The 26,308-nt window shown below is 42.6% G+C and overlaps 1 protein-coding gene across 2 annotated transcripts in view; it reads right to left on the bottom strand.

Annotated features, from left to right (window-relative positions):
• Positions 1–10,151: 10,151 nt before the first annotated feature.
• The window catches only part of LOC102689493 (prolactin receptor-like), a 44,887-nt gene continuing 28,730 nt past the window's right edge, over positions 10,152–26,308 (bottom strand). For both annotated transcript variants that reach the window (XM_069179057.1, XM_069179058.1), the window contains exons 3-9: positions 21,808–21,949; positions 20,313–20,482; positions 18,333–18,511; positions 16,373–16,526; positions 14,519–14,606; positions 13,058–13,127; positions 10,152–12,065 (exon numbers count right to left, since the gene is read on the bottom strand). In XM_069179057.1, coding sequence (XP_069035158.1) covers positions 11,286–12,065; positions 13,058–13,127; positions 14,519–14,606; positions 16,373–16,526; positions 18,333–18,511; positions 20,313–20,482; positions 21,808–21,949 — 1,583 coding nt within the window. In that variant the 3' untranslated portion in view covers positions 10,152–11,285. The remainder of the gene's footprint in view (positions 12,066–13,057; positions 13,128–14,518; positions 14,607–16,372; positions 16,527–18,332; positions 18,512–20,312; positions 20,483–21,807; positions 21,950–26,308) is intronic.

Raw genomic sequence — 26,308 nt, 5'->3', positions numbered from 1 at the left:
TGGATGCAATTGATTCGTCTTAATGAATATTCAGTGTTTTGCACATAACTTTTCCATAACTTGAAATATTAAAAAAAAAAAATTAAACATGGTAACAGAGGCCTTATTAATGACCAACAGTCTAAAATAAGGGTCTCAACCCTGCTGCTGGAGAGCCTCAATCCAACACATTTCACAGGTCACCGTTAAATCTACAATGTATAAAGTCCTAGCAGCATTTAACCATGAGCAGTTAAAAAAAGAAAAAGTGATGTAATTTATTATTTGGAACATTTGGAAGATGCATCAGTTAAGAAGGACTAGAGTTCCCTAATTAATCCCAAATTACCTGTTTAATTGATCAATAACTTACAACTCCTAATTTTTAGAAGCAGGTGATTGGTCAACGAGAAATAAGACAAACGAACTGGAAATCCCTAGGACTAGGGCTGAATTCCAGAAAAATGTGTAAATTTCATTAGATATCTTCTTATTTATCCGTGAGACTAGAGTTACTTCCAAAATAATGATTTTTGTAGAATTCACACCTTAAGCAAATTCAGGTTATTGCACCTTACATTCTTTATCACAGTGTTTGATTCACATCTCTTTTTCTTTTTTTGAGGACAGTGCAGTGGCTCAGTGGTCAGCATTGATGCCTCACGGCACGGGGCTCTGAGCTCAATCCCGCACCTGTAGTGTTACAGTATCTGCCTTGAGTTTGTTTATTCCCCCTGTGTTTGTGTGGGTTTCCTCCCACAGTCCACAAGCACACTGGTAGGTTAAGTGGCTTCTGGGAAAACTGGACCTAGGTGTAAAATGTGTGCGTGTTTGTGTCCGTGTGTGCCCTGTGATGGACTGGCGTCTAGACCAGGTGTAACGGGAGTTGGTCCAGGCTCCCGTGAAGCGTAGTTCAGGACCCTATGCAGACGGTATAATCCGGAAGTGGAGAAGGACATCGGGGAAAGGTACAACAGGATTAGTACAGATTGACAGACTGGGGGGCGTGAAGGCAGTGATCCGGTGCTTGGGGGGCGTGGCGAAGACAAACAAGTCCAAACAGTCCAAGGGGGAATCCGGGGCGCAGTCCAGGGTCCAGGAACCGGGAGATCCATCCGAGATGAGACAAACAAGGTTCAAATCTGGAACAGGGACAGGGAATAAAATGAGGGTAATGAGGCCAGGCGCTCCGAGCCCCGGACTCAGACAGTCAGGACGCCGGGAGGAAGCTGATGCCGTCGGGGTCTCTCCTGGACCCACTGGTAGGCGGGCTTCTGGGCGTCCACCTCCCAATGCTGAGTCAGGAATAGTGGGAGCGCAGGGCTGAAATAAGGAGGGACAAACGGGGCAGGTGCATGTAATGAACTAAAATACAAAAGGGTCGGAGCGCCCTTAAGAGGAGGGATTACGATCGTGACACCAGGGTGTACCCTGCTTTGTGCCTTTTGCTTGCAGGGATAGGCTCCAGCTCCCTCACGACCCTGAATCGGAAGAAGACATTAGAAAATGGATAAATGGATGGAATGCAGGAATACTGGGTACAGTACAATTAAGAACACTTCTGCATGTTTCTCCATTAAGCTTTCACAATAAATCTTCACTTGGGTTGGAAAATGTTTCTGGACTGCTTTACACCACCCCATTGTTAGTGAAATGGGGGAAATTTACCGAACCATTCATATCTTTAAGTATTTAGTCATGAAATGTAAAACATATCGAAGAAAACTTAGTCTAGGAAAAACGTTCATCTTCTTCAGTCATTTCCAGTGAAAAAAGGACTTACATGTGAAGTACTTGTCGAATGTAGCCAACTATAGGCTGGCAAATAACACATTGTTCAGTGGCCTTGGTATAATCTGAAGGTAGCTTTGAAGAACTCTGCCTTCATACAATACAAAAAGAATAATGTACAATAAATGCATTCTATTGAACAATAAATAAACTCACTTTTCTTTGTAGCCATCTGTGTGATGTTCAGATGGTAATGGTTACTGTTAGACTTCAAATAAATCCAGCTGTACTTAACAAAATCTAAAGGGGAACTGAAGATGTGCAACCAGAGTGTTTCTGAGCCTCTGTGCATTTACTCAGCACGGGATTCTTCACGGACACCTGTGGAGGCTGGACTGCAAGGGCAGATGTTCAGTTCACTACTTCCTTGAGACTCATAAAACGATCCGTCGCTCCTATTTAAAAAGAACATTCAAAATTGCCTTAGGTCTCCTGCTTAATGAATGCTGACTCATCTGCGTTCAAGCCCACGTAGCAGAAAGAAACTCCCCGCATTAAACTATTAAATATAGCCCTTCACATAAGCAAAAAGACCACAGAGGGCTCACAGTGCTCATCACAGTGCAACACCTCATCTGCTAAAAGCCAGAGTCTATTTCACTGTGCTCTAGAGAGAGGCGTGAGCTTAACAAAGTGGAGACTGGAAGTTCAAGTCCAGAACCTGTTTCTTGCCGATTCCCCAGCAGGGTTGGTGCTGGAACAGAGTGTTGCTGGGAGTGTACTGTGGGTAGGGGCATCCAAGCCAAACAGCAGAGCAGAGTGCCTGTAGCTGAGAGCTGCACCTGTTCTTCATTTTTCATCCAAACCACCTCTTTCTATTCACCCTCAATAGCACGGAAAGCCGGGATAAGATATCCAGAGGAGGGTTGGTTTGGTCCTCCCAGGTGCTCATGTGGGAGAATGTATGGTAACTGCAATTCGTCCTTAAAATCCCCTCTGAGGAGAGGGTAGACGTCACTCCCGGTCTCAGTTGCACATGAAATCCCTTAGTTTAGGTTCCAACAGAGTAAACCTATAGTAAGCCTGTAGAGTTACCGTGTTTCAAAAACCAGAAAGGAGGACTGTTCATCAGTGAGGGCTGGGGTGTGGGTGATATTGTATGTGTACCAGCAGGTATTTGTACAAGAACCGTTTTGAAGAGGAAACCTCTGGAGGTAAAGAAGAAGGGAAATTCTGGACATATATTTGATTTTTCCTATTGAATATTTGAAGTATTATATTTTAATATGTATCAACATATAATAATATATAATACAATGTACAGAATATATAATATTTCAGATATTTTGATATTTATTTAATATATATATATACAAATATATATAATATTTTTCAAATGTTATTGATGTTTGGAAATTCCTCCCAGACAGAGCCTTCAGGAGTCAAACGGAGGACGTGGCTGGGAAAACGCTGACGAATAGTAACCCTGACCTACTGAGGGGCAGTGTACTCCATACTTAAAACTTGTCGAGTCTGATCCGACCCATCCCTCTGATCATTTTCAAATAAAACCATCATCCATGGACTTGTTCTGCGATGACACACCCAGATATATGAGCAAATTGAAGTTTACAGCTGATGGTCGCAAAGTGGGTACATTTTTATTTTGATACAGTAATTTTGGCTTAGGTACAGCACCAAATCATGAAAGGGATGCTGTAATTCTGTTAAAGTGAAGCTGAACTTCGGAGTTTAAAAATGAGTAATGTGAGACAACCAGCGCAGGTCTTTACAATAATGTGTTCAGATGATGACCATGATATACTGTATATTAATTTACACCTAGAGATCGATAAAGATAGAAATCTTTTCATTTATTTTATTTTTTAATAGATACTAAATACATAAATAAAATGCACAGAGACAGCTGGTATTTTCAAGATTTTTTATGCTGATAGTTTTGTTTTGCTCTCATGTGAGGGCTATCTAATATAAATGCATTCACAATCTAAGGTTTAACCTTCTACAATAGACACATTCAGGTTAAGAAAATGCTTCAAATAATAAACTCAGGGGAAGTACCTCACTTGAGTACTTGTTTTGCAATTTGACAGATTTTGCATTTAGTTCATTACCTTTGCCTTGTAGGCCCTGATTAAACCTTTCATTCGTGCGCCAGACTGTGCTGAATGTACTTAGAGATTCAGCTTTTTTCTTATAATTGGTTTAGTACTGCCAGCGCTTGAAGCTACTGTCACTAGTATATTAATTAGGCTGTACACTCTTATCGGCAACTCGCATTGTATTTTAATAGGAATTCTGATGCGCTACAAAAACAATTTGAAGGAAGTAATTAAAACCTAGTTTTAGGTGGTTTTGATAAAGTCAGAGGAGTTGTTCGAAAGGTTCTGCCGCATAGCGAGCTATTTAATCATATATTTTGTTTTTTTCTTCCGTGTTTCGCTTAAGCTTGCGATTAAAGTTATTAATCGCAAGCTTATTTTTGTTGTTACTGTCATAATCCACTTCTAAACACCAGATGGGCTCCTACTTGTATGTACTGTATGTGACCTGAGTAACTCTCAGTAAGAAAAACGCTAAAAATACTGTTTTGATTCGATGTCCGTCGGTATGGATGGCTTCGTCCTCTGCTTTTCCTTGATTCGTGCCTTTAAATTTCCAGGAAATCGCCGGACATTCTGAATGGGATTAAAATTCTGATCACGTAGCATGCAGTTTATTTTCAACAAAGCCATTTCTTGACCTTCATTTAATGACTTTATAAATCACACAAACCTAGATGAAACCAAATGAAAATATGCAAATGAAAAAAAGAAACTTCACAGAACTGTGCTAATTACTGATGGATACTCCACAACCTTCTTTAGAGTTAAATAAGCATATGCATATTTTACATATACAGTGTATTTTAATATTAGTGACTTTAGCTGAATGCAACCAAAATATATATTTGTTCCACAGTCATTTTCAATTTCATGTTCATTAGGCGTGGGGGATGAGCTCTGTGTTTTATCTTTGCGTGTTGAAAACATGCATCATGTTGAGTTTAAAGGGTGCCTAATGTATTCAAACTAATTACGCAGTGGTGGTGTTCTAGTTAATTATGCAGCTAATAAAATAAAAATTAATTAAAAAGATGGCTTTGTAGTTTCAGCATTTGCGCAAAATCACACTTTGCATTGACGTGTTATTTTTTTATTCTCCTTAAAAAGCTAGGGTCTCAGTTAAGTTGAGTATGGGGGGCTAAAGATTTGTAAAGGGAAAAAAACTCATAAAAAACGCATCTGTGAGGGGCATTTCTCCCCACAGTGAAAAGGTAAGAAATGGAATAAAAGTATGATTGTTTCCAATTGCCAAAGTCAGAAATAAAAATGGTTTCAAATATAATTGACACCTAGCCTGGCAGCCAGCATGCAGAAATACTCTTGTTGACAACTGGAAAGAGCTTGCACTGTAACTATAATTTTTCTATACTAATCTACCATAGAGTGAGACCACTGGGTACTCTTCTCTACTGCTTCTGTATTTGTTTTCTTAGTAGTACCATTGCTTGGACTTTCAAAAAACGGTTTGAAATTTACCATTTCTCAAGCTACAGCTAAATAAATTACAGTATGTGGACTCAGGCATTAAAACACCAGAAAGAAAACAGCAGTGCACTAAAAGAAAGAATTCTGTCCAAAATTACTGTCATACTGACGCGTCTGCAACGCTGCAGTTACTTAGTTGTATTTGATTTGAGAGAATCAATATAACAAGTCTAAGAATTGATTGTTTAGTCTATCATTAATGGAAGAATGTATCAAGTTTTAATACAGTACCAAACAGAGCTAATAAACTTGCTACTTTGTTACTTTTTTGCGATTGGTAAGTGATGTGTTGAAAGAATTAAGAACAAAAAAAACAGCAAGTAAAACATTGTAAAATCATGTGTCTGGATAAATCACATCTTGGCAGACCAAGGTGATTGCAAGAATATGAAAATTCATGGCAGTTCTTGTAATTAGGTAGCAATTAGTGTTCTGAGATGAAAAGGCTCATCTCAGAATTGAAGAAATGGAAAAGTAGGTTACACACACTCAAAGTGGGGGAAAAAAGAAACAGTATAAAGAGAATACATTTGCATTTTATTTCTTTGACTTTTGTGACATACAACAATTTCTTTAGTCCATACACGAACTAGAAAATAATTTCCAGGACCTAGTGTAACATGTACTATACACACAAGAAACATTCAATGGCCTTCCAAGCATATTTAGCATATCCTCCTTATCTTTATTTTCTGTACTCCTGACTTGGAAGGGAGTCCAAGTGACCTTTGTGTAATGAAACACACTGCCTGTGTGGGTGTATAAATTGTATACAGTACGGCCAGTATATTGTAATGCTAGAAGTAGTCAAGCATGCTCTAGAGCTAGAGGTGGGGAATTGAACTACTGAATTTCCTCTAAAGGCAGGTGACATTGGCAGACAGTCTGAATTGCCTTGTAAGGTGGCAACATACTGCTTTCTATAAGCTGTAGTGCACAAAAACTTCCAATAGGGGGCAACCACACAGCAATGTTCAGCCATCAAGTTGTCCAACATCACAGCCATCTACTACAATGTGCACTTACCCAGCCCAGCTGGCTTGCTGCGCTATACAGACATATATATGTTGTTGCCTCTAAGTTTTTTTCATCCTCTGGATGAAGTGTAATTAAAAGTTGAATCAGGGAAGAAAAAACAGGAGTACACCAATTATTAATATGGATTAAAAGTCATAAAATGCCCAAATATGAGTACTTCCTGTACCAACAACACTCACGTGTATTCATGTAAATATGTTGAAAATGAATTCTGTCAAAGTAATTGTCTAGTGCCTAATTTGGTCATGTGATTTCACAAAGCTGCTGAAAGTTGACAGAAACTTCTGGATTCTGTTTGGGATTAAAGTAGGGTGCACTTTAGGGTGTAGGGTGTAGCTACTCTACTTAGTGCTGTGTATCACAATAGAGAAAGAATAACAGAGAATTGTGAGAAGCTCTCAACCAAACAAAAAGAGTAAACTTGAGTGACAGCTATACATAAAATACAAAATACCACTAGCAGAAGGTTCTTCCTAAAAGTGTGGTCAGAGAGGCTATTGGAGACCCAGAGACAACAGCTGGGAACCTTCAGAAAACTCTCAGTCCACCAGGATACAGAGCTCTCATGAATCTGCTGTCTGCTGCACAGCTACACAGCAGCCTGAAAAGAAGGAAAGTGTCTCTGTCGCAGAGAAACTGGCTGACTTTGAACAGGCAGAAGATGACAGATTCTGCTTTGAACATGCCAGTAGTGCATTGAGCTCAGAAAATGGAAACTAAGGTGGACGACAGTGTCATCCCCATCGTGTTGCATCCCTGTGGTCTCACCGTTAGAAATAAGGGCCAAGGTGACTCCCAACCCAAAGCATACTGGGATGTGTCAGTCAAAAATCTAGTGTCTCATCAGGAAGCTCAAGTCTGATCCCAGGTGGACTTTACAGCAATGCACATCACAAATCTCTGTCCAAGTGGTTAGGGCACCATAAAATCGGGGTTCCTGGTTGTCCTTCATTGTCTGCAGCAGAGCACTGGTAGTGTTATCTGAAGAAAGTGAGTCAGAGGTGCAAACTACTGAGCCTGGGGGAGCTGAAGAGCTTCTGAATGCAGGAGTGGTCAGAGAGTCTAAGCCAATGAGAAGTCTACAGGAAGCAGCTTCTTGAGGTTATCACATCAAGAGAACTCCCACAAACCACTGATACTGAGCTGTGGCTGGTCAAGCCACTGGATCCAATACTGAGTTGCATTTTTGATATGCCAGTATATACACTATTAAATCAATATTAAATCAATTTAAGTAAACACAGTCCTCAAATTAGGGATTTCATATGATGAGAAATATAAAATACTATTTTACTCTTAGTGTGGACTTAAAATGTGTTGCATTTCCAGGTTTCTTGGCTATTGTTATTCTACTTTGTGTTAGCAGAAACACTGCTTGTCGGTTGTAAAGAATGAACAACTGTACTGTACTTCAATGCACATAAAACAAGACTGGGGCCCGTGCCACACACACCTTAATAGGTATGAGAAACAACAAAGAGTAGAATGTATTAACCTCTTCAGTAAAGCTGTGATAATGAACAGAATACTATCCATAAACCAAGCTTACAGAAACTCCTGTGTTCTGCATTGTAAAGTTATATTATGACAGGACATTTTGAATTCAATGTCTGGAGCACTTTTGAGCTTTCAGTTCAGCTATACACAATTACACTTTTCAGAAGACTGTAAAAAATCAAGATATGGATACAAAAGCCAGCAGGAGAGGGAAACAAAAGGAATGGTTTATGGTCAAATGTGATGTGTGTGGAATACAAATAGTTCCAACCAAATGACAGCCAGTATATCAATAGCATAGTAAGTTCTACAAATATTGTGACAAGACAGCTTCATAACCTTCTAACAGATTTTCAGTCGATACACTACGACACCAAACAGGAGTTGTTTTAACACTTCCTCTAAAAGATTGAACAGAATAGTGAATTCAAACTTCCCATAACAGCCTATAGTGCTGTTCTTTAGAAATCCACATATCTGAAGCTGCCCAGAAAGATGTGAGTCACGATTTCCTTCAGCTATGGTTGACTTAGAAAGAATGTAAAGAACAATGAGCCCTCTCATGTAAACAGCACAGATCTAAGATCTAAACTGCTTTCAACTACTGTTGTAAATATAATATATTCTAGAAAAGTATACCAGTAATGATACTGATGGAAAAAAGAAATGCAACATTTTCTGGAATGAGAATACTATAGTAAAGAGCTTATGTACTTTCACAAAAAGGTGTCGATTTGTTTTAAGCCCTCTGATGAGCAATATACCTTGTGCAGTAAAACATTGCAACTTGTCCTGTCAGAGGCCCTCTGCTCACAACTCCTAGACGTCACCCCAACTGGCCTGGGCCAGACAGAGGCTGCGATGGCCTCATCAGCAGTGGCATCAGGTCCTCTTCACCGATGAGTCACTCTTCAGCCTGTTCCACGCAGACAGGAGGGCCAGAGTGTGGAGGAGGAGGTGTTGCGTTTCTTTTTTCCATCAGTATATTATCAATTATCTGTATTCTATGATAGCAGTATCCCGATAGAAAGAAACAACTCACATTTATGGATATAGGTTCTCCACGTAATTCTGCATTTTGTGTAGATCAGTACACTGATCTACTCTCCACCTGAAAATAGTCACACAATAATTTATACAGCAGGTTGCAAAACTGAACTTTGTAAATAAAATATTATTCACATTATGCATCACATTAACGCATTTATGGCACTGAGTTAATTGCTTTATTAATAGAAAACATTTAATAAGTGCCAGTCCCAGTTCTTTCGCTGAGTAACTGTTTGAAACAGTTTACACACATTTTCAGACAGCCTGGGGAATTTTGTTTCAGCAAGCAGAATTTCTTTTTTTTTTATCTCAGAACATTCTAGAAATAAACGGCAGTTTGTGACAGACAGCTGGGGGCAGTAAGATACAAAAGGAACAGCACCTGCAATTTGGAAAATAAAACAGGAAAACAACACGTGAGCACGATTAACAGATCAAAGTAAGTTCTCTTGAGGGTGACCACATGACTCCCCGCTACTCAGAACAGAACGGGTTTCGGGTTAGTGGTGGGAAACCGAGTCAGAGGCGTGCACCTCTGCGGGTTGCGAAGGTCTCATACTTTCAATCATCACAAACAGGTTAAAGGAGAGAAGAGGAGGACACTGAAGAAAAACCACAAATCCCGGGGTCTGGACTGCACGCCTCTGCTCCAGAGGTCTTACAAAAAACAGGTGCAAGTCTCCAGGGCACTGACAGCTGAAGGTTTTTCAAAGCCTGAAGGTTTCCTCCTGCAAGACGCCACCTCTCCTCGCAGCACCGCTGAGGGGTGAGGGTGAGGACCCGGAGGCTGAGGAACAGAGAATAGCAGCACAGACCACAGAGCAGCCGCGCAGCCCGACATCACCCCGCGCCCCCCCCCCCAGCTCTAATTAAAATCATCCATCACCGGGAAGAGCCGCCGCGCTCCGGCCCGTCACCCGCGGCTCCAGGCTTCACGGCCGAAACGTTGTGTTTTCTCTCTTCACTTTTCACCATGGAATAAACCTTTTACTTGTTCCTTCACAAAAGCAGGTCCCCCCTCGTTTCTGTTTCCTACCGCTGCCTTGTGACAAACTGCGGAGCTGTACAAAGGAGGTGCGTCCCGGGTAATGCTCGAAGACCGCAGAACTGTCGAAACAAACACACACATTCTCACAACAGTCTCTTGGTCTTGTGTGTGGGGGAAACCAAGCAGGAGCGTGATTAGTGCAACAAATACTGAGGTCCTTGACCCCGGGGTTTTAAAAAAAATGAGAAAGCAAGCACTTAGCAGGAAACGTAATCGGGCTTTTATTAGCAGCTATATTTTCGATTTAGATTTTAATGTACTCACGAAGCACGTTATAGAACAGTGGATTTCTCCTGTTTAATATTCTACAAAGCTGGTTGCTCCTTACACCCACAACACTATAGCAAGAAAGTTAAGGCAACCTAAAGTCCTACTTCTGTGGACAACATTCTTTAAGAAAAAAAAACTTGTGTAATTGTGTTCTATGTACGTTTAGAGACCAACATGTTGGAGTGAGGAATATAATCAAGTAATAGTGTGTTTCCAGCACTAGTCCCATCATGTTCATAACTGATTCATCACTGGATTTAGCTTATTAAGACCATGAATAGGAACACTGTGGACTAGCTGGATGTTTTATAAAAGGCACTTATACACTGCAACTCAATACAAAACACGACAAATAATATCTTTATATTTTACACTAAGAACACTAAAAACACAGATATGTCCATTTCATTCTGAAGAACCTGACGTACGTCACCTCTTCTCTTCTCTAAGTCCCACCCTGGTACTCCCAATATCATGGTAGTCTCCTGTGGCCTTTCAGTGTAGCGTCTTTCAATGGGCTGTGTGTCCCCATCATGGAGGACAGACTCCAGTTTCTCAGTTTTATTGCCTTGCCCTGTATCAAACTGTAGCTGAAACACAGGCTCAAAACACCCTCAAAGCACACGGCCAGTCTTGTCTGGAAGGCTTGCTTCAATTCCTCTCTCCTCCGTTGTTTGGTTACAGTGGATCTGTGTGATGAATGCATGCAAATGTCCGTTTTCTTTTTAAAAAAAGTCACTTTACACCTATTAGGAAAAATCAAAAATTGCTCTGACTATTCAAAAACGTATCTAACCTCCTATACTGGGACACTTAAAAGCACGAGCGAAAAATGGTATTCCACTATCCACGCTATTTCAAATCGGGCTGATTGTGATAGAAAAAAGAGGAATGGCTTTAGAATCACCACCAGGAGAAAGTGAGTCGTTTGGCAAGAAGCGTCTGAAAGGAGGAGAGTAGAGGAGTACGGCAGAGGGCACAGTCCAGTCAGAGGCAAGCGCGGCCGACGCACGAGAAGCCAGCCTGCTTGAAGAAAGCGTACGCAGGGCTTTTGCCCGCCCTCACATCTTCCCCGCCACGGCTGGCGGCAGTAAGGGCACTGCCAGTTCGTTCTGCTCCGCGCGCGAGTAGGCATCACACCGGCCGCCCCCGGTGGGGCTTCCCTCCTCCGCCCGAAGGGAAGGGGCAAACACACCCGGCTGCAGGCGCAGAGCTTCCACTGTGGTGTAGCTGCTGGCCGCCCCCCCCGGCAGTCTGCTACAGGCCCGAGCAACCGGCTTGAGCCGTCCGGCCGCCTCGCTCAGCTCCAGCCGCCTGGTGTCGTCTGCCCCGCCGGGGGAGGCCTTGGTCTCTCGGCAGGCGGCCCGCAGCCTGCGATCTGGCAGGTGGGGTACGAGATGGACCGTGCCGTCGGTGCTCACGCCATTGACGCAGGTGTAGAAGTCCAGCGGGCCCCTGGCTGGGCTGATAAGAACACTGTAGCCCGCCGTGGGGTGTGTGATGGCCTCGAAGGACTTCTCCACGTCCATCGGGGTCTGGGGGCCCCATGTGGGCTTCTCCCTCAGTTCCTGCTCACCTGAGCTTCTCTTGCTTTCTTCAGCGTGGATGACTGCCGGCTGCTGCTCCTCCCTGGGCTCCCCGACCTCCCGGTCACAGCTGCCAGGGGGCTGGACGCCGGGCTTCCCCCTGAACCCCTCTTCCCCCGTCTGGGCCAGCGGCGGGTCTCTGAGGCACAGGCCTTCGTCCGTGCTCACCTCAAACCAGGCGTCTTCCTTGTACTGCGGAGGACTGTACCCGTGGAAGGAGGAGAAGAGACGATTGATCTCATCAATTTTGCCCTTCTGGAAAAAAAAAAAGTGGTACGGAGAAGCAGAGTGGATATTATGCAGAAAACAAAGTGAATGATGTCTTTGCGTTTCCAATATCAAGTATCCAAGATTGACGCGAATGAGTATGTGATCTACTTTGCAGACTCTAGGCTTTCAATTTAGCACATTTAGTTTTGTTTGCATGTTTCACTTGGATAAATCCAATAATCCACAGCATATACAGTAAGTACACTTGCCACACTGGTAAAAACAAAGACTTGCTAAGCTCTATGAAACAGTCAAGTAAAAGGTTCTGTGTTGCAGGATATTCGTTAAGTTCTGTAAATACTTAGAGAGCTGTTTCTGCTCTGACATTTTCTGTTTTCAGTTTTACTCTGCTGATATTTGACTTAAAAAAGATGAAAATACTGATTTTATATCAGGATACCATCAAAACACCTCATTTCTATTTATCAAAGCAGAAATAAACTTGTAGGCAGACTTCACTGGCAGCTGACTCTGAGCATCTCTTTTTAGAACTCCTGCGATTTTGTTTCACTGATGTCAAATTGCAGAAACCGTGCTTATGATCCATTATTGATAAGCTTTTTCACTGCTACATGCAGTATAGCCTTTTCCAAAAAAAAAAAAACACTTGGCTAATTATGATGTTCTGAAATTTGAGCAGAAAAGTGATTAGATCTCTTGATATAATGATCTGATTTAAATAAACATCATGATTTTGTCTTGCAGTGAGTACGAGATGTTCTGATGATGCATCGTGTCACACAGAAACAATTTAATCCTTATTCCTACAGAAAACAAAGTTCAGAATGGCCTAAAAAGGGGCTGATATACACATTTGCCTAATAAAGGGTTCCTTGGTTTTGTTTTCATTTTTCCTTCAAGTGTGAGGTATTAAGTCAGGTATTGCTCAGAGGATGGAAATAAAAAGCCCTGAAGGATTGCTTTACTATGGATCAAGAGCGAGATTATCATTGCCGACAACTAAGAGGGAGTTTTACCTTCAAAAGCATTGGATCAATCCCTCTGATTCTGGGTTTAGGAATTGGAGGCAAGAGAAAAGCTTTAATCCTACCAGAAAAAAAGAAATCAAAGCAGAACATTAAAGGCTTTTTTTCTTCTCTGTGAAACATTGATTTTTTTTAAAAGGCTGTAATCTGCATAATGCATGGTGCTGTAAACCATAGCGAGTCCAGAGAATTTCCTCACCTTCCATCTGATTCCAATTCCTTATAAGCAGTGAATACAGTATATTGAAGTGGTCTCAGCTTCATCTCTACTGAGAAATAGTTCAGTCATCTGTTTTTAAGACTTTAAAGTCAAAGTGGGTTCTTCACACCTATTGTCCTTACACTCTACAAAGCAGAGTGAGCATTTGTGCATCAGCTTCACTTACAAATGAAAGATTTGGAAACCATTTACAGCATGTGGCGGGTTGTATTAAAAAACACCGTCTTCGAATAATGCCCTAACACGTGTTTTAAAACAAGGACTGAACAATGTCATATCGCATCACTTTTAATAACTGCTTATGCAATTCAAGGTCAGTGCGGCCCGGAGCCTATCCTGGGAAGCACTGAGCTCAAGACAGGATACACCCTAGGAAAGACACCAGTCCATTGTAGAGCACATGCAGACACAGACACACACACTCACACCTGCACAGTCTATACAACAGCCAATAAACCTAACCATTTGTCTTTGGGCAGTGTGAGGAAAACCCACAAGATCCTGGGAACATGCAAACTCCATGCAGATAGCACCCCAGGAATAGAAACCAGGACCCCAGTGCTAACCAGTGCACTACCATGCTGCCCAGAACTGAATAATGTTTTTATTTTAAAACCTTCTCTTCTTGAAAGAAACTATCCTTTAAGTTCTTCCTTTTCAGCTTTTTTTGTACTGTGCATCTCTAAATGACCTTGCAAAAAAAGGAATACAGTTCAATATTCTGGCTCCTACATAAGATTTTGAAAAGAAAGAAATTAAAACTTTCATTTCTTTCAGTTTCAAAGAAAAAAAAAGTATTTCTCTGGCCAATGAGACTACACACTTAACACTGACGCGTCATCAAATCAAAACCTTTCTTTAGTTATAGTCTAGATGTATTTTATTTGACCCCCAGTACTATGCCTTTCATTTCTGTTGCTGTTTTGCTGCTATACTGTGTACTGTACCATGTTATCAATTCAAGCTCTACTGAAAGAAATGAAGTCTCTTGTTTTTGCAAAGAATGACGTTCTACTAATGCAAGAGCAGGATGTCTTAACCTTGAAACCCTAAGATTTTACGTTCTTGTTTCTGAAAATTGATTGGTTTCCAGATTTTTTTACACACTGTACTGCCAAGGCTGTGTAATACTGACATCTAGCTATGGAGAAACAAAACAACCACTACACACAAGGTATTTTTATAACAGCCTTTTCACAGCATGCATCTTCAGTTTGGTGAATTGCCCTTACCTCTTGCTCTGCGGTACTATGCCAAATCCAATGATCAAGAAAGCCATAACCCCAACACCAGTTACTAGTATCAGTGCCAGCATCTTGTCTGTGATGAAAAGAGAAAGATACAGTACATGGTTTTGCAAAAGACCTTGGCAGCCTGATTATTTGTGCTGTATTACTCTTCTCCCTCAAGCAATCCTCACTATAGTCTTTAGATTAGCCCTATATCTGCCCAGTAACCACACTTGTGCCATACAGCCGAGACACCCTTAATTCCAAACCTCCCCCTCATAACATTTGTTCAGCATCCTCAGAAATACCAGACATTAGTGCTTCACTAAAGAAGCAGTGGAAGAGGATAATTGTTTTAAATGACCTTACTCCTTTCTGTTTAATAATAATAATAATGTTTCTTTATTAGCCCTATACAATTTCTTGCATTAGGAATTCGTCTTTTCACATACCCCAGCTTTTCTCCATGGAGACACAGACACACAGACGGGAGGGAGAGAAACTTAGGATCAGAGCACAGGGTCAGCCATTGTACAGCACTTAGGGTGCAGTTAGGGTGAAGGGCCTTGCTCAGGGGCCTAACAGAGTAGGATTTCTCTGCCAGCCACGGGATTTGAACCGGCAACCTTCCAGTCACAGGCGCAGATCCTGAGCCACAGAGCCACCACAGAGCGCCCCAATGTCCTAACATTAGTTCTCTGTTGCATCCTTCTCCTCTGACTAGTCTTGGAAGTGAGAAATCCTACCTTTGGAGCACTGTACAGGTTAAACCACAAAAGTACCCATCTGGTTAATCTTATTTTAATGGCATTTAATGGCATTTAGTATTAAATGTCACCGTTCACTACAAAATGTCACACATTTAACAGCAATAGATTTGTCAGGATGAAAAATCAGCCAGTGCTAAGAAGTGGTCCTTCTATTGATCTGAGATCGGTAAACAAGCGATAACACACAATTAAATCAAATACAGCAGACGTTGGACTTTCATGTCCATTTTTAATACAACAACTTTTCACACCATCTCTATGACTTTCCATGCTTCGGTTGTCAATAAATCTGAATTATTTTTCTGAGTAGTGCTAAATTTCATACTTCCATTTTGTATAATACATACCAAAGGCACTTAATAATAATAATTCCTTACAATTATATAGCACTTTTCTGGACACTCCACTTAAAGCTCTTTACAGGTAATGGGGATCCCCTCCACCACCACCAGTGTGCAGCTCCCACCTGGATGATGCGACGGCAGCCATACATCACACATCAGCTCTCAGTGGGCAGGAGAACAAATCAATGAAGCCAATTGATAGATGGGTATTATTAGGAGGCCATCATAGGTAAGGGCCAGGGGGGAATTTGGCCAGGACACCAGGGTAACACCCCTACTCTTTTCAAGAAACACCATGGAATTTGTAATGACACAGAGGGTCAGGACCTCCATCTAATGGCTCATCTGAAGGGCAGCACCTTTTTGTACAGTCTAGTGTCCTCGTCACTATACTGGGGCATTAGGACCCACACAGAATGCAGGATGAGCGCCCCCTGCTGGCCCCACTAACACCTCTTCCAGCAGCAACCTGAGCTTTCCCAGGAGGTCTCCCATCCAGGTACTGGCCAGGCTCACACCTGCTGAGCTCCTGTGGTCTGATAGCTGTGCGTTTCAGTGTGCTGATGTAACCGATGGCAAAATTTGTCATCATGGTGCAAGAGAAAGCTACTGAAAATGGATGCCTGGAAAAATCACTAATCCGATGTCCTGTACACTTAAGCTGTTCTACATGTGCCTTTCCCGATCCAAACCGTGTCGCCGCTCAGGAGCACTGCTGATTGTCTGACTGCTGGGCTGCCCACCTAGGCTCTGTCTGGGCGGCACGGTAAACGTGAGCAGGCGGCTCCACTTGCTCCACAGGGCGGAGTTCCGGGACTTGCAGCGCACTCTCACCGCGTAGCTCCCCGCCGGCAGGTCCAGCAGCTCCAGCCTCGGCTCCCGCAGCAGACCTCTCGCCTGCGGCGGACGAAGAGAAACCGGGAACCCTCCCCTCAAAAAACCAGCCGGCCGAGGTATCTGCCCTGCCCCTCTCCGGCACAGAAGCGCCCTGCTGCCACCAAAGGGAGGGGGGATACTGGAGTGTTCTCGTAATTACGAGATAGATTCGATCATATCGGCGTACGAACAACCGGTTAAATTTGCAATGACAGCACCTACACGCTATCGATGGGTTTGTTGGCACCGTGGGTTTAGTGTCCCGCTCGCAGTTACGAGAGAACTCGGGGGTGTTTGTTTTCCTCGGTGACCGCAGCGCGCTTCCGACCGTAAGCCGGTGAATTGTCGATGATTTGCTGGATTTAAATCTCAGTGATTTTCCCGACGTGTGCCGTGTTGCGTTTGGAAGCGAATAGTTCAAGTGAGAGCTCGAACCTTTCAAACGCAACAACACTCCTGCGGGTGAAAGAAGTTTATTTTCGGGTAAAAAAAAACAAAACACGAAAAGACAGATCAAAAGTTCGATAACGTGGATCACATCAGTATGTACCGAGCGAAAACCCATCTCAATATGGAGTCGTGCAAAACAGGATTTATGTGTTAACCACAGACCTGTGGCAGAAGACTGTGTGGTCAGCCGGGGCAAAACTGGGTCATTATGGTCTACATGCGAAGTTTTACGTCTGGCACAAACCCAATGCAGTGTGTCGCTCCCTGTCAACACCATCCCCGCTGAGGAGCATGGTGGTGCCTGCTTTATTTTACTGGGGTGTCAACAGCAGGGACTGGGGTGCTTGATTAGCGTGAGGGAAAAATGGATGGATCAAAGCACATTTTCAGAGGAAAGCCCTGCTTCGCTCTGCAATGGCCTAAAACTCCGATTTCTTTGTCAGTTTTCAGGAGGACCAGTGACCCAGAGCACAAGCCTAGAACTGGGTGTAAATTGGGCCATGCTTGTGTGTTAGGCTGGTAGAGACTTTGCTTAAAAGACTCAGGGACGTAATCACTGCCAAGAAAGCTCTGCCGAATATTGACACAGGAGAGTGAATATGTAAGAAAGTAACATTTTGAGAATTCAGGTTTTGATTAAAACTATTCTTTGAAGTTTGTTTTTCTGGAAACTTCACTCAAAGCTCGTCACAGGTAATGCAGACTCTCCTCCACCACCAGTGTGCGGCCCCACCTGCGCCAGTACACTCCCCACACACCAGCTCTCAGTGGGGAGGAGAACGGAGTGATGAAGCCAGTTCAGAGATGGGGATTATTAGGAGGCCGTGACTGGTAAAGGCCAATGGGAAATTTGGCCAGGACGCCAGGGTAACACCCTTATTCTTTTCGAGAAACGCCCTGGGATTTTTAATCACCACAGAGAGTCAGGACCTCGGTTTTACGTCTCAATCGAAAGACGGCGCCTAGTTTTACCGTATAGTGTCCCCGTCACCATACTGGGGCATTAGGACCCACAAGGACTGCTGCAGGGAGAGCGCCCCCTACTGGTCCCACTAACATTCCAGCAGCAACCTTAGTTTTACCCAGGAGGTCTCCCATCCAGCTACTGACCAGGCTCACACCTGCTGAGGTTCAGGGGGGCTGCCATTGTGTTGCAGGGTAATATGGCCGCAATAGACTGAAAAAAGAATATCTGTCTCCCTCCAGTTTCCCGCCGTTCAGGCAGAGTGTTTAACCAGCATTACATGAGCCCCACAGTTACTGACGCAGTGGACTCACCAGGACTAAGAGCTGGTCAGCTTGTACTGGGTCTGGCCTCCTACTCAAGAAACAACAAGGTTTCAGGCCGAGTCTGCGAAGGAGAGTCCGGGCCCTTACCTTCCAGCTGCGGGGCTCGGACTCGCGGCGGAACTGGAGCTCGTAGACCAGCGTGAGCCAGCCCACTTCCACGTCGGCCGTGTTGGGGTGCCTCCACGCCACCACCACGGTGCGCCCCGCGCCCTCCTCGCTGCTGTTGGCGAAGCGGCACGTCAGGTTCACCGGGGGGTCCGGCTCCACTGCGGGAGAAGAGCACAGACCCACGGAGAAGCGGGATGAAGTTCCGGCTCGCGAGACAGCCGGGCCGTCGCCCTGGCAACCCGCGGAATCTGACATGGCGCTGAGGTGCAGCGTGGGCACGAAAAACATCTTGACGAGCCCGAGCTCGAGCACCCTTAAGGAGGAGGGGCTACAATCGTGACAGTATGCAGTTGATCAGGAAACAGATTCACACATGAAGGAAAGGATTATATTATGCAGGTCTTCTCCAGCACACGCCAAGCTGCGTTTCAGTAATCGAGTAGCAATACATTACTTACAGTCACCCTCAACTTAAAACTTACCAAAAATGCTTTAAATGTGAATAGTCTGAAGAGTGCTGTAAGGCAGTACTGTAATTAAACAAAAATGAATATTACAACTTAACCTCTTTTAATACAGTACGCAAGCCTGATTAATAGGGCAAATAGTACCATGAGCACTCAATAAGTGTTTGCTGTAAACGCTTCATTGTGGGAAGAGATGAGATTGCACAGTATGGCATATCATTACTCTGTACTGAAAGGGGACGTTAATTACGACCGAATGCCCTATGGCGATCATTAAATCTTTATTAAAAATGCACTTCATGTTTCTTTTTAAGAAAGTGTATGCACGGCACAGAGGAGCAATCAAATGAAGTGGGCGGTCTAGATTTATTTCATATGCTCTTAAGAGGGCTTACGCATGAGAGCAGGCCATTCAGCCCTCCTAATGTATTCGGTAGTTAGTATGTGTAACAAACAGTTCTTCCGGACCCTATGCGGACGACACAATCCGAAGAAGTGGGGAAACACTGGGGAAAAGTCATGCAGGAAAACGGGGCTGAAAACGGGGGGGCGTGTCCGAAGTGCGCTGGCGCACGGGGGAGGTGTGGCCGAGGCAAACAATCCAAAAGTAATCCATAGAGGGAATCCAAAAACGCAAGAAAGTCCATAGCCAGGTGATCCATCCAATCAAGGAATTAAAAACACAAACCGGGTCGGAACCGGCGGACAAGGAACAGGAACAGAGGTTAAAACCTTAACGGGACCAGGCGCTTCCAGGTCCCGGACTCGCACGGTGCAGAAACCAGATGCACAGCCAGGCTGAACGTCAGTGCCTGGCTTTTAAGGTGGGCTGGGAAAAGGGGTCAGGTGCACAGAATTAAGTCTGAAGTGAAAGGGCTCGAGCACCCTTAAGGAGGAGGGGCTACAATCGTGACAGTATGCAGTTGATCCCAGGATCAATCATCCATGCATCTTGTGAAAGAAGCCTTCAACTACATGGTGGTTGATGGGCAGCTTGTTCTACACTCCACCAACCCTTGACGATAGTCTTACTATCGCATTAGACAATTTTCCATAACTTCCCTTCATACTGAATAATGAATATGCCTTTGACTGTATCCTAATATGTTGTTAGCTTTTTTATGGGAATACCACATGATCGATAAGGTGTATATATTTGTCTGCATATACAAGTCTTTTTTATAAGTAGCCTCCTCCTGTTCAGCATTTTCCATTTTGCATTTATAGTTTGCATTTTTACTGCCTGTAGAATTTTGCACGCAATTGTGTGTGTGTCAAATGCCATCAGCACCGTGTTTGTCTTCAATTTTCTCGACATCTTTTTAAATTTAATTTTGGTAGCACCTGCAAACTTGTGAGCTGTCTTGGCCCGCATTGATATAAATTAAGAAGAGCAGTGGTCCTAGTACAGATCCCTGCGGTACTCCACTAGTTACATCACTCGACACTGAAGTGTGAGATCGGCAGAGCAGGCGGATTTCACGGGACTCACCTATGTCAGCCACGTCCAGGCAGTGCTCTTCTGACGTCTGGGAGCCACGACTGTTCTGGGCCGTCACATTGAGACAGTACAGCCACCAGATCACAGTGTGATCTCTGTCAAAGAAGCAGCTGTTCCTTCCTCCTGTCTCATAGTCAGGGCATTCCTTCCTTGGTCCATTTCTAGAAAACAAGAAATAATTTACTGCAGTGAAAACAAATCTTATAACTCACTGACTGTGGATAATGAAACAGTAAAGTCCACAGCTGGTCACTACTTTCCTACCAGACTTTATTTAAAATTTGCAAGTGTTCCTATTATGAAAAAGAGAGGCAGCCAAGAATTTAGATTTGCTACAGATAGATTCCTTTTATTTCACTATCCATCTCGTATATCTCTTTAAACTACATATTTCAAAGGAGGGCTGATTAATATTACACACATTACAAAATGTAGAAAAGGTACTGTATAATGGTGGTATTTTTGTATTTGTAAGTGCTTATAAATGCACGAATGTTGATGAATTATTAGATTAGAGAAAGAAACAAAATTCCCCCAGTCTCAAAAAAATATTTCTTACTTATGCTACATGGCTACATTCAGACATAAAATACATATGAAAGAAACAGAACCCTTGAGTCTTCGAAAACATTAAAACCACTCCTGCCCTTTCAAAGGTTTTTCGGGTATCTTGATAAACGGTTATTATCAAGCAGTAGAAAACAACTGAAGCCACAAGTGTGAAATGTCACCCAGGACAAAGAAGTATGCTTTTGCTTGTGATGATACTAAACGGAAAAAATAAACCTTATTACCACTGTTCAAAAGTAGAGATCAGATTGCTTTATGATGTTTCTTACATTTCACATACAGTATATGCCTCTGTTTTAACTAGTAACTACTTCAGTAACTATATGGCCAGCAGCCATATCACCCTGCAGCTCACAACTGGCAGCCCACTGAAGCTTAGCAGGTGTGAGCCTGGTCAGTACCTGGATGGGAGACTCCTGGGAAAAACTAAGGTTGCTGCTGGAAGAGGTGTGAGTGGGGCCAGCAGGTGGATGCTGCACATTGGTGGTGGTGGAGGGGAGCTCCCATTACCTGTGCTTTGAGTGGGCTGTCCAGAAAAGTGCTATGTAAGTGTAAGCAATTATTATTATTACTTCTGTTAGCACTTCTAAACCAAAGTCATCGCTGCATGTCAGGAGCTGATGAGAGCTGCCAGGCCTGCTGTGAGGACGCTAAAATGTAAACCTAATTAGTACAGTTTCAAAATAGAGCTCAAATTCATTTTTGACACGTCTTAGATTTCACAGCTATTCCTCTCGTTATTGATGTGAACAGTGCGTTTCGAGCAGCAGCGCCCGCGAACAGGAAGGCGTGTATTTGTACACCGCGCTAGCAGGGTTCGAGGCCTAGTTCCGAGGCTGGGGTAGGGTCAGTGAGGGGTATTCTCCCTGTGTTCCCTGCAGCTGTGGGAAGGCCCCTGCCCGTGTGCTCCTCTCACCCTATGGTGTAGGTGAGTGTGTAGGTGGTGTTGCTGAGGCCCTCTGTGGCGTTGCTGTCTGCGCTCCACCAGCAGGTGAAGGTCTCCATGTCAGGGGAGCGGCAGTGTTCAATATGGGGCTTGACAGGCATCAGGGCAGCATCTGGAACAGCAGGGCACACTTCAGTTACAAAGCAAGCATCTCCAGCCTGGCTCTTCACTGGCTCCAGGCGAGGAGCCATCAGATCACCACGTTGTGAAATTACTCCAGGTCAACTGCAAATAAATTATCCAGATTCCTTGGAACAAATTCTCCAGGCCTCGTGGGCAAAATCCCTGAATTGAGTGTGACGTGATTAATTAATAACTTACAAGCATTCCCAATGTTTCGAAATGAATGATTTAGGGTGACCTAGAAAACTGGGCTTTCATGAGACATGAGACGGCTGTTTTACATGGTGTACCGGAAAAATCAAATATGCACATACTGTCTAAACAGGACAGCATACATTTCAGATTTTTACAGCTTTTTAGTGTTATTACCTATGAATGTAGAAAGTGTTACTGTCCCTTAGACAAAATATATAACTAGCAATAGAACCAAACTTATTTTCCTCTGTTTTCTTTGTAATTTTACCATCAGCTTACAGACGAGAAACATTTGTACATGAGCTTCTGAGGCCCACTGTTTTTAATTTTTAAATTGCTGGTTACACTGAGGTTACGAACATGATAAGTTGAGGTAGACACGATCGAATAAAATAAGGTTACTATGACTTGAAACAGTAACGTGTTGTTTCTCAAACAAAATCCAATCCACATTTTTAGAAAAAGCACAGTGACAGAAGGAGAGATATTGGACCAAGCAGTCCAGCGATTAAGGTAAACGGCTGGTTGTCAATACTTTTTGAAGCTCGTAAGTCTGCCACAAATTTGCTGTCAAGGTGACGAGCAGCGAACAGATATTGCATTGATTCTAGGTCCTGTCTCAAGTGGGGCTTTTTAATGATGTTTGCTGACTGAGGAGTTATTGCTGCTGGACAGATGGTCCATCTCTGAGGTGAGCAGCTCTCGGCCAAAACAGCCTTTCATTCCAACACACTTCTGTGGACACTTCTAAACCAAAGTCATCTCTGTGTTTCAGGTTCAGCCCAGCTGTGAGCAACCAGGCCTGTTAAGACTGAAGATTCAAATGGCAGTGGTAGAATTCCTATATGATTTAGCACGAATATGTTTCAGCCGTTTTTCATTTCAAACCCTCATTACATCTTAAGAGCTACAGTGCCTTGCGAAAGTATTCGGCCCCCTTGAACTTTTCAACCTTTTGCCACATTTCAGGCTTCAAACATAAAGATATAAATTTTTTATTTTATGTGAAGAATCACCAACAAGTGGGACACAATTGTGAAGTGGAACGAAATCTATTGGATTTTTGAAACTTTTTTAACTAATAAAAAAATGAAAAGTGGGGCGTGCAAAATTATTCGGCCCCTTTACTTTCAGTGCAGCAAACTCACTCCAGAAGTTCAGCGAGGATCTCTGAATGATCCAATGTTGTCCTAAATGACTGATGGTGATAAATAGAATCCACCTGTGTGTAATCAAGTCTCTGTATAAATGCACCTGCTCTGTGATAGTCTCAAGGTTCTGTTGAAAGCGCAGAGAGCATCATGAAGACCAAGGAACACACCAGGCAGGTCCGTAATACTGTTGTGGAGAAGTTTAAAGCAGGATTTGGATACAAAAAGATTTCCCAAGCTTCAAACATCCCAAGGAGCACTGTGCAAGCGATCATCTTGAAATGGAAGGAGTATCAGACCACTGCAAATCTACCAAGACCTGGCCGTCCCTCTAAACTTTCAGCTCAGACAAGTAGAAGACTGATCAGAGATGCAGCCAAGAGGCCCATGATCACTCTGGATGAACTGCAGAGAACTACAGCTGAGGTGGGAGAGTCTGTCCATAGGACAACAATCAGTCTTACACTGCACAAATCTGGCCTTTATGGAAGAGTGGCAAGAAGAAAGCCATTTCTCAAAGATATCCATAAAAAGTCTCGTCTAAAGTTTGCCACAAGCCACCTGGGAGACACCCCAAACATGTGGAAGAAGGTGCTCTGGTCAGATGAAACCAAAATCGAACTTTTTGGCCACAATGCAAAACGATATGTTTGGCGTAAAAGCAACACAGCTCATCACCCTCAACACACCATCCCCACTGTCAAACATGGTGGTGGCAGCATCATGGTTTGGGCCTGCTTTTCTTCAGCAGGGACAGGGAAGATGGTTAAAATTGAGGGGAAGATGGATGCAGCCAAATACAGGACCATTCTGGATGAAAACCTGTTGGAGTCTGCAAAAGACCTGAAACTGGGACGGAGATTTATCTTCCAACAAGACAATGATCCCAAACATACAGCAAAATCTACAAAGGAATGGTTCACAAATAAACGTATCCAGGTGTTTGAATGGCCAAGTCAAAGTCCAGACCTGAATCCAATCGAGAATCTGTGGAAAGAGCTGAAAACTGCTGTTCACAAACGCTCTCCATCCAACCTCACTGAGCTCGAGCTGTTTTGCAAGGAAGAATGGGCAAGAATTTCAGTCTCTCGATGTGCAAAACTGATAGAGACATACCCCAAGCGACTTGCAGCTGTAATCGCAGCAAAAGGTGGCTCTACAAAGTATTAACGCAAGGGGGCCGAATAATTTTGCACGCCCCACTTTTCATTTTTTTATTAGTTAAAAAAGTTTCAAAAATCCAATAGATTTCGTTCCACTTCACAATTGTGTCCCACTTGTTGGTGATTCTTCACATAAAATAAAAAATTTATATCTTTATGTTTGAAGCCTGAAATGTGGCAAAAGGTTGAAAAGTTCAAGGGGGCCGAATACTTTCGCAAGGCACTGTATAAGAGCTGGACATAAAGCAATAAAAGCTTCTTATGAAAAGCCGTTAGACCTGATGTTTCTGTGTCTTGTGATAGACTCATTTCTTCCTTTTTTAAACTGTAGAGCCTGATGAGGTCTGAGCGTCTAACCTTCCTGATTCCGATACCTTGGAAGCTGGCTACCTACACCCCATGAGCTGATAAGGTATGGGATCTTATCTCTTCCCCAATAGGAAGGAAGACATGTATACACAACAGATACATGTAGAAATTCCAGAAGCCACCGAAGACACAGACATCAGTCTCAGAATTATAACAAATACTGAAAATATAATTAACACAAAGAGAAACTCCATCCACTCTAAAATCTGTCCCCATCAGAAGGATATCATCAATATGTAGTGCCTTGTTTACTATTCTTTGCAGTTTTCATAAAGAGTGATTTATAAGGCTGATGCTATTTGGTTTGAAAAGCAAAAAACTTATATCTTAGACTGGCAAGATGGGCTTCACCAAGCACTGATATACCAAACACCACAGCTTGAAATGTATTGATATAGAGCAGTGATTTTCACACAAAATAATAAGTAATTAAACTACTAAAGTAATATAAAGAGTTAAAAACTAGCCCTATATCAAGATTGGCCAGTTGGAACAGATTTGACAAGCTTTAGAAAAGCAAAGTTTGTTCCTGTGCAATATTTAAACTTGGATACGCCAGAGCTGAAATACTAGTTTAAAGGAATAAATAAAATTAAATGTTTCCCTGTACAGCTTACATAACTAAGATTTCATAAGCTGCTAGAACTTTAGACTACAGTATGTGCTAATTTTTAAGTCTTTTTAAAAACATTTTGGTGTTTTAAAGATCAGAAAAAAAGAGAATAATTACAAATCGATTTTAGAGATATTTCAGTTATTCTGAGTTAACATTTTCCTGTGACAAAGCAAGAGGGGGTCGGATGGTCTTGATACTGTCAAGCTGAGGTTGTAATACTGCACATGGCCACCAGATGGCAGAGAGATCCAGGTTTTACAATTAGACGCTAAGCCGATAAACCAAACTGAAGAAAATCATTAGGATTTTCCAAAGTTTAAGAAGTTCATTTTAATCTTTATAATTTATAGTTTAGATGTGTTTTGGTTTTTTTTTTAATGGTAAGATTGTCAAAAAACATGTTTTGGTAATAACCCGTAATAATAAGCAGCATTGTTTATAGACGAAAGTTAATTCCTACCATTCAAAGCTTTATATTGTTAGACATCCAGTTCACAGAGCCTGAAAACATTAATAATAAATAAAATGATATTCAAATTCCCTTTACTTTTTTAGATAAAATAGTTACAAGGGATTAATGTTAACAGTTTCCATTTCACAATTGTATTATTCTGAATGAAGTAGAATCCGATGAAAAACAGCGCAGGTCAGGAGCACCGGTACCTCAAGACAAACTACTGCTTTACAATGTTACAAAAATCCGCCCTTGATAAGAAATCGCAAATAATCATAAAAATGTAACACCAGGAAAATTGGTGTAAAGTATTATGATTTTTCTCTACAGGGGATTCATGCGTTGTTGTTTTTATCATTTGGAAAAGTATTTAAAACGTTGTTCGTAACTTTTACAAGAA

Source organism: Lepisosteus oculatus, chromosome 15 (genome assembly GCF_040954835.1).
Source record: "Lepisosteus oculatus isolate fLepOcu1 chromosome 15, fLepOcu1.hap2, whole genome shotgun sequence".
Taxonomy (NCBI): domain Eukaryota; kingdom Metazoa; phylum Chordata; class Actinopteri; order Semionotiformes; family Lepisosteidae; genus Lepisosteus; species Lepisosteus oculatus.
Note: the sequence above shows the minus strand (reverse complement) of the source record. Positions and strands in the feature narration are given on the sequence as shown.